General features: G+C 32.0%; 2 protein-coding genes across 2 annotated transcripts in view; both read left to right on the top strand.

The window, feature by feature from the left end:
* Positions 1-983, top strand: part of LOC106100117 (extensin-like) — a 16,666-nt gene extending 15,683 nt beyond the window's left edge. The window contains exon 3 of the mRNA XM_013278856.1: positions 3-983. Coding sequence (XP_013134310.1) covers positions 3-431 — 429 coding nt within the window. The 3' untranslated portion in view covers positions 432-983. The remainder of the gene's footprint in view (positions 1-2) is intronic.
* Positions 984-3,020: 2,037 nt separating this feature from the next.
* On the top strand, positions 3,021-8,558 carry LOC106100243. The gene is made up of 2 exons (XM_013279038.1): positions 3,021-3,327; positions 6,733-8,558. Exons 1-2 carry the CDS (start codon positions 3,154-3,156, stop codon positions 8,473-8,475), a joined length of 1,917 nt encoding a protein of 638 aa, XP_013134492.1. The 5' UTR covers positions 3,021-3,153; the 3' UTR covers positions 8,476-8,558.
* The last annotated feature ends 1,049 nt before the right edge of the window (positions 8,559-9,607 follow it).

Genomic DNA, 9,607 nt, shown 5'->3' with positions numbered 1-9,607 from the left:
CACCGCCACCGCCACCTTCCACAACAAGACGCCCGCCCACTTACTCCACTTCAAGAACAACTGGTTACGATTATCCCACACCGAGTGTCGTCTTTACTTTACCTACAAGACCTCCCACGCAACCGTCACCTCCACCATCACCGTCGCCATCACCAACCACCCGACCACCACCTCCACCATCGCCTACAACGAGGCCAACGCCGCCGTCACCTCGGCCCACGTCTCCCACACCAGGATACACCTATCCCAGTCCTACTCCATCGCGAGTTCCCTCCACAACGAGACCTCCAGTTTACATCACTCCGCCTACCACTAGAAGACCGATATACATTCCACCTTCGACCACTCGAGTGCCCTACACGACTCGACCGCCTTTTGTACCTGACCAAGGTTACTACTATGATAGACCTAAGGTGCCCTTCGTTTTCTAAGTTATGATAAGTGACTTCTTTCTTAGATGCCATACTTAATGTGATACCAAATTTACCAAGTTCTTTCTCTCAAGCATTGAATGGGGTTTTATTAATACCGACTAAATTTCTTCCGGGCTGATTTAAAATTGTGGTATCCGCTTTGTAAATATTTAAATTCATAGTTTATACTTGAATTATTTTAAACTAATAGATTGAACGGCCCTTTAGAGCGGACGACCTTTGACTAAACTACCGCACAACTGTGGTACGATTGTCGATTGTCGACTATTTCACAACTGATTCAACTGATTAGTTGTACAACTAAACATCGAATAGTGTGCGAACCTCTGTATAAGCTCATAAGAATCAAAGCGAGATTAAACAGTTGTGCGATAGTTTAGTTTCAGGTGTGCGGACGCTCTAAACTACCAGATTCATATTAATATACGCTTGTATATTACAATAATGAATAGAAATACTCAATGGAGACGAGTGATCAACACTGCCTTATTTACTAATTTTAATTTTAAGATTGTAAAGTTATATTTTAAATAAAAAAATAATAAAATACGTGTTTATTTTTTCAAATTTTCCCCTACAATCTCTAGAATTAAATGAAGTAGTTTAGTAGACTAGAATCCTGTAACTTGAACAGAAAGAACTAATAGAGTTTGGAACTATGTGATAATATGAAAAAGTAACAGTTTTAAAAGTTATGGGAGACAAGTTTATCCTAAGGCTAATAAAGAATGTTCAAATTGTTATGGACCAACTATAGTTTTAAGCGACAAAAAGAAAGAGACATTCACTTCCTTTGTACTTTTTTTGTTACCTCCTAACTCTGCTCCTGGCTATCTGATTTTCATAAACCTTTAGTTAAAGATAGTTCATGTCCTGTAACATTTTATTATAAAAACCATAGTTGTCAACTTATTCTCAATTATGCAATTCTTACGTTTTTGCTTAAGCTGAAAATGCTTTTTACTTAATATTATCATAGTATGTCGTCTTGGTTTGTAGGTATAGTAAAGATACGATGACTAGAAGTTACGTAAGAACATAATTAAAAAAATATTGTAATACTTTCAGACACTACCGAAACTTCATATTGTTGGTTGTCACGCGAAAATGCAATTTATTGAGTATTTTTAGACATTTTGACTAAAAGCAATTAGTCTGATCTATTTTAAGAACTAAGCTATATTGTTTTGACTCGCACAAAATTCCTGAAACTAAAATCATGTCTTTTAAGGATGAAATATTGTAGAAATAGAACAAAGAATACCTTAGTTGATCCAAAATATTTTTTTTTTGTGACTGCATGGTCACCGGTTGCCTTGAAGAGGCATTTACAGATTCACCGGACTTGAGGTGACGAACCGCAGATGGCGCTTAGCCTAAACCAAAATATAAAGAATCTACCGTAATTGTTTTATCCCTTGCACATTTTGCCGACCATCTCTTAAGCAGCATTATTGGGGCCCATGGTAAAATTATTTCTTCACTAATGTTTAGGTCACCTAAGTTCATGATTTTACTTATATCTAAAGAAATCCTGAATTTAAGTGACCTATCTATTCACTTTAAACGTTTTTAGGTGGAAATGTACATAAATCTACTTAAAGAACTATTGTTATATGAACCATATTTTCATTAACTAATTGGAATATTGTATAATATATTAATTCGCACTTGAAATTCAAACTGTCAGGCGCATTAAACAAGGCTATCTGATTTACATTTAAAGCGTTTCAGATAAAAGATATGGCCATTTTGTGCGCGATTACCATAGCCAACAATGAGGTATAATTTGTAGAGAACATTACGAATCGCTTACCATCTCTGGCGTTACTTGACTTTATTATTAACTTTCTCTCGTTTTTAGTACTATGAGACACTACTTAAATTAAAGCGAAAAAATATAGTATTTATCGAGCAATTCTAGAAAATTAAAAGTAATGTAAAATTTGAATAAAATTGTTAATTTCTAAAATGTTATTCGGATTTCTTTTGAATTCATTGACTACACTTTTTGTTGGAATTAGAATTCAAATTGAAGTATTTTGTTTACGTAACGTTGTAAGTAAAATTTAAATATTAAATTAGGTATTATAGACTGTACATTTTTGATTATTTGAATATTTATAGAGTACACAGGCACATAGACATTTTGTTTGAATTAATAAATACGTTTCTCCCGTGCGCGATGTTCGTGCATGCTCTGATGACTTTAGTGTTGTACACACTATCGATATCAAATTCTACGGACATCAACATTAATTACAATTCTTAACTCCTAAATTTTTATATAAAGTAAAGCTAGAAGGACCTGCAAGTAAGAAGGTATATTTTAAAAGGAGAATGTTTCGTTATGATTTCGATTATTGAATCTTTAAGAAAAAATGTATGAAATCTGTTGGATATGGTATCAAGCCAATATGATATTAAAATGAAAAATCTGCAATCACATTACTTATGAAAAAGTTTAAGTGATGGTTTTCGCCTTAAATGATTTTCTATTTTCCTATTAATTCATCGATATCGATATAATCGTTCCAAAAATTAATTCCTCCCTGTGGTTAACGTAGAAACAATCTCGTAGAATAACATTATGATTGGCGCATAAGAATCCGTCGCATTTTTGAGTACGGACGCACACAGTGGTCGTGTTTGTAAATCGTACAAACAAACAAACAAAGGGTGGGACATTCTTTCTCGATCTAGTAATGTGATTAGCAAAATGACAAGTGACCAGTCGGTAACTAGCAGCAGCTCTCAGGCCAGACATTTTGGTCTATACAGGACTATAGACGCAAGGACCGAGGAGTTTTTAAGGCTCTCCAGGAAACGTCAGATTCGGCAAGGCTGCGCCTGCGCAGCGGTTTCCACTGCGATCACCGTTACAATTATTGTTGTAAGTATTCGATGTTTAGGAGAAAGTTTTATGTGTTATTCTTGTGCTAACTTACTCGTTTAGTTATTAGATTTTTTTTGTAATTTTCATTTTTATTTTTAATGCGAGATACTGAGTAACTGCAAATTATTGTTAATTAAAATAGATATTACTCTAAGAAGATCGTAATCTCATGAAAAAAAAAATTAAAATTAATAGTGAAAACAAGAAAAAAATAAACATGTAAAATGAATTGCAACAAATTTGAGATAAAAAAAAAAACAACTTTATTTTATTCATTGACATCTCTTCTTTTAGTTCTTAGTTTTATGTTATTCTCTTTCTTTCGCATTTTATTAAAAAAAGAAAGTAAAGCATAGTAATTTAATATATAAAGGGGTTATATTAAAAGTCGATGTAAAATAGGGAAGTGCAATTAATTGCCGATTGTGTGTTGTCGACAATTTTCCACGCGTACGGAATAAAAACATTAAATACGGGAGCAATTAGTGTGTTTACTCAGTGAAGAACATTGACATGAAAAATGTATTTAATTTACTATTACACGCCTAAATGAATATAATACATTAACTCTAAAAAAAGTGTAAAATCAAATTTTATACTTACACGTTTTTTGACGGAGGTAAAACTAAGCTACAGATTAGATGAAGCTTGAAGCTATAATCCAGAATTGAACTCGAATTGCAGTATGCATTTAAGTCTTGCAACGTCAATTAAGCGTTACAGAGAAAGCGTGTCCCATTCTGATAGTTTTGTTTGATAATACTTTATATGGCGAAGTCATCTCGATTTGCTTTTTTTTACAACAAAAATTAACAGCACCTTAAAGATCGTGTATCCATTTTGATGAAACATATTGTTTATAACTTAAACAAGACTTTAACATGTTTCTAAGTTTTAGTTAAACCGTGTATATGTGACTAACTTGATGTGTTTTTTTTAAGGTAAGTACTGCTTGTTGGTTTTGTTTCAATACTTTCTACTATAAGTTAAAATTGTAATTTATATTTTAACTTCGAAATTTATATTTGAGTAATTGATTTCCACGAAGGTCGAAGGTCGGTCGTTTCTCCAAACTCAAACTTTATTCTCATTATAATTTCTTATTTTACTATACTTAAATGTCGTAATTTACCAATTTCAATTCTCTTTGCCTATCGTGAGTTAACAATAAAATGTATCTATTTCTTTCATTTCAGAGCATTCTTCTTGTCTTTGAACTGAACTTCAACCAGCATGAAGAGCATAAACGTTCACAGAACTGGCGAGACTTAATAAATAACTCCGCAGATGATAATATTTATAACAATGTCAACTATAACATAGACAAAATGACTTTAAAAATGTTGCCAATTTTAATAAAAGCTATAAACAAGAATAAACTTATCGACAAATTCCTTGATGTTTACACAACTCCCCGTTCAGGATATGAAAAAGGGTACACAACTGAATACCCTTACAAGAAGAACGTGTTTTCCGGTCGAAGTAACTGGATTAGATTTCCAACATCCAGACTTCTTGCTATCGAATATAAAACTTCACCAATAGTCTATTTTAAAACACCTAAAAATGATTATTTCACAAAGATAAGGAAAATTAGAGACTACCAACGCATCATGAATTATGTAGATAAAATGATAAGTGATCGTGTGACATTTGGTTCAACTCAAGCTATGACTAAGTACGACGATTACGCGCAAGATGAGACACAAACACAGAAAACAGTTACAACTCCCATATCAAAAAACAATAAAGGAGAATCTCATTCATATAGTAGTTTAACCAAAAAAGAAATAACAAAAGAAGGAAAATCTATCAATTGTAAATGTCCTAAAAAAATCAGTGAAATCCTGAAAAATTTAATATCAAACATAAAACTATTGATGCCATCTTATGAATCAACAGAACAACAACAACAAACAGAATCTGCAATTTTAGCAAACGAACTCGAAAAATCACCATGCGACAAAGATGATACCCAACTTCCTTCAACTACCCAACCCATTAGTACATTTAATATCGACCAGACTGAACAGCCAACTACTCAGAAAACAACTCCTTCGACGGCTAGTGTAACTGATGTAAAAGTTGATTATCCAGAACAATATATACCAACAAAACTAAATGACATAAAAAGAGATCAGACGTTAAAGACCATCGTGAGTTTACTCCAACCAAAATTCATAGGACAACAAAACTACGATTTCAAAGGCCATACAAAACATACAACAACACCACCCATGTTTATAGAAAGGACTGAAATTATTGAAGAGAAAACAACATTACCAACATTAAAGCAAAGTTTTAATAAACATGATCCCTTACATTTGATGACGACAGCACCGGACTACAACTTTTTAAACAAAGTCAACTATAACAAAAGAATACCAACCGATCTGGTTTACAATGATAGTACTGAAGATAAAGATATTTTTACTACTGATTCAGCTGATAATTACTTGAATCTTGACGTCCACAGCTTAGAATTAGTGAAAAGGAAGTTAATCTCATCATGCAAGAAAACTAAAGAAATCGTTTTTCAACAACCCTATAGGAGTGCTAAAAATAATGCATTGAAAAGTACACATGATAGAAAATGGTATAACTTTCAAAATAATACCTCTGTGGATATAACAAAAATACTGTACCCGATTGCTTCGGTACATTACCTGTATCACTCTCAAAATACAACCGTTGAAATAACTACAGCAAAAACTATTACAACTGCTGAAGCAACGACGTCGACTACAGAAAAACGAGAAGCTCTTACAAAAACACTGCCAACTATTCCTTCTACTATAGCCACTACAACTACTCCAACAACTATCCAATCGACTAAATCAACAATAGTTACTAAATTGTTACCAATAAAGAACAAGTTAGAACCTAGATCTGAGAAGAAAGTTTTGGAACAAAAATTTAAAGAAGAGAATTTTCGATCGGAAGAATTAAACTTAGACGATGATTTTGAAAAGATAATTATTGAGGACAACTATCAAGAAAATGATTACAAAGATAGACATATGGAAGATCTCCTTAGCCATAAGGATAATAATATGGAAAATGAAATGTCCGAAATTAATGAAAATAAGGGGAACATTGTACCAAAGTCCGTGGACAATAAAGATAAAGACGATTTCTTCTTTACATCCATGGCGTTATACAATAAACCCCGTTCATATCTAGATATTCAAAAAAGTAACAAACAAGATGACAATTACAATTTGGATTTAAATAATTTATTTGAATAGTAAGACTTAAGCTCTGTCAGATATTTATTGCAAACTTTGTTATTATAATAAACATTAAATATTAGAAGTTTTTTTTTATTGCAAATCAATGGATTCAAGTTCATCTATGAAAAGTTATATTTCCTGAATACAACTATCTTTAATCTTGTTTCAGGCAGTTCTACTGATCTACGAGTATGCGATTGTTGTAGAAACGAATTTAGTACAAAATAGGAAAAGCCTAAACAAATCGGACAGAGAAAAGTCTATGAAAAATCTTAGACCCATAGCTGATAGGTTAGATAGAAGCTATTTTGGATTCGATCAAGATTATTATGAAAGAATGCCACTCCTTGTAAATGCATTGGCTGAAAATATTTACACACAACCTTTTCCAGAAACTGTTAAAGTGCATACATTCAAAAAACACGATATAGCTTTGAGAGCAAATTTACCTTTTAATACTTACAAAATGATTCGAAGAACAAGTCCAAGACCATTTAATTATGAGCAAATTTCTACACCCTATCCTTTTGGCAAAACTTATGGATCAAAGACCTGGGTTGATAGTTATCGTAATGCTCAAAGGATGAAAAATCTTCAACATATCATGATGTATCTTGGGAAAACAATAAACGCGAAACTCGGTGATGTGCATACTATTCCAACACAAACGCACATCGCTTTTACTGGAATGTATATCGAACCTGCTACCACTAAATACACCACGGATAGTGTTATGCAAAAGATAAAGCCAACACATTCTCGGCATCGAGTGGACCCCTTATTCACATTTAAACCTGACAACCCAGGCGATGTAAATCTTTTAGCAGAAGACATTGCAGTTTTTAATGATAACGAAGAGAAAAAAGGAACTTATCCATATCCTCGTATCGATGAAAATTGTAGCCATAATCCTCAAGAACAAAATAAAGCAACTGAAAAGTCAAATTCTATCGAAGATACTAAAAGACATGGTTACAGAAATCAAGACTTATTTACTCAGTCTCATTACTCGACCACACAAAAAATGCTGGATAAAATATACATCACAACTACACGTCCTATAATACACTTTAAATTAAGATCTGCAAGGCCAGTTACACGTACATATTTCAGGTACACAAGACCAAGACCACCTCCCAAAGAAGTAAACACTATCGACTCTAATAATAAGCGTAAACCAGATTTGAATAGCAGTACTAATATGATACTTAATGTAAATGTTTTTCAAACCGAAACTGCGACAAGAGATGAAGACGTTAAGGAGAAAGAAATTAAAGAGACAACTACAATAAAGCCGATTAAACATATACCAATAATTCTAGCTAAGCATGTAGAAGATTACCATGCGGGGAGTTCAGGCATTATTCCAATGACGGCGACGCAAATGATTCAGCCAGAATTAACAACTATAACACCAATTATTGATACTACAGAAACGTATTCTGAAAATGTTTGGTCAACTAATCCACCTAATGTAATAAAATTTAGTCGAGAGGATGCAAAAGTACCAGATCAGTACACGACAATGTCAAATTATGATACAACAATCACAACGGAAGCTACAAGAACATACAAGAGCGTTGACTACGACGAAAATCAAAATACCGAAGCAAAAACACTTATTATAAAATTAGTAAATAATTTAGAAGCAACAACTAGCCAAAGCAATAATTATGATGATTCAGATGTTGAAGAAATAACAACAAATACTTATGTACCGCAAATTAACGGTCATTATAGGAATATGGAGCAAAATGTTCGAAAACTCTTCGAACTTTTGAAAGAAAATTCAGAAAAATATAGGAGGCACAGACTAAAACCTATAACTACTGTTCGTTCTCCGACTTACGTACCAGTGTATTTCGAAATTAAAAGAAACCGCACCAGGCAGTTCAACGGAAATAATAAATAATATTTAAAAATATGTTTACAAATTATCAAGATTTCGTTCTCCCACCGATTTATTTCTCTTTTTTACTTATATAATTTTATCAATTCAGGAGTAGTTTATTAAATCATAGCAGAATTTCATAGAAGACAGAAGAAGCGTTTAATATTCTCCATTATGCTTCATCTGAGAGAAGTTTCAGTTTTAATACTATGCGTATACTTCTATCACTTCTTAGCATCATCTTTACCATTATTTTTCTTATACAATTACTTACTTTTCTCTAATAATTATGAGTTTTCATTTGTAGTTTGTTCAGAAATATTCTCATGAGTTTTATTCTTCTTGATATTAGCGAAAATATGACAAATTTAGTTCGATTATCGTTATTTATTATTATTTTATCTCATAATCTCGAACGACTTTGAAATCGAATCATCGAAATAGGTTTTTATAGACACCCAATTTGTTATAAACTTAAAAATAATAAAAGGATAAATTGATATTGCTGTTTTATTATTTTTCATTAACTGAACAAAATCAATTATTAAAAACTTTCTGCAAATTAAGAATACAATTTCAGCGCCTATTCAATACCAATAGCAATAACTCAGTATTTATTTTTTAGCGCACGAATTATATATTATACCTTACTTATTTTTATAAATCGTAGAATGCTTAATTAAAATTGTCTGTATTAAAATTTTTGTTATGTTCGTAATAAGTAATAGATTATTATCTGTAACTTTTAGCAATTCATTTCTATTTTGAGGTAAACTTAAATAAACAGACTTTTTTATCAACAAATCAAAACTCCTATTAATATAAAAAGACCAAGGACAATCACTGTTTCATCTTCATTTTTTTAAGCACATTAAAATCATAAACATTGATATATGATGTAAAAGTGCGTTAGTAAGCTTGGGATTAAAACCGATACCTTAGCACAGTATGGTAGACATTCTAATTCGCCTTGACATTTTTATTTTGTTATTTGTTATTTAATATCAATATATTAATTATTAAAAATAAATACCAAACCGAGCACAATAACAAGAAACGAGTCAGCAATTTCACTGATCTTACACTTGTGATTGTTTTGATATAGAGTAAGTATCGAAATATACAATTATGTTTTTAAAAATCGCCTCAAAAT

This window comes from Papilio polytes, unplaced genomic scaffold, assembly GCF_000836215.1.
Source record: "Papilio polytes unplaced genomic scaffold, Ppol_1.0 DF824069.1, whole genome shotgun sequence".
Classification (NCBI taxonomy): domain Eukaryota; kingdom Metazoa; phylum Arthropoda; class Insecta; order Lepidoptera; family Papilionidae; genus Papilio; species Papilio polytes.
This window is presented reverse-complemented; position numbering and strand designations above follow the sequence as displayed.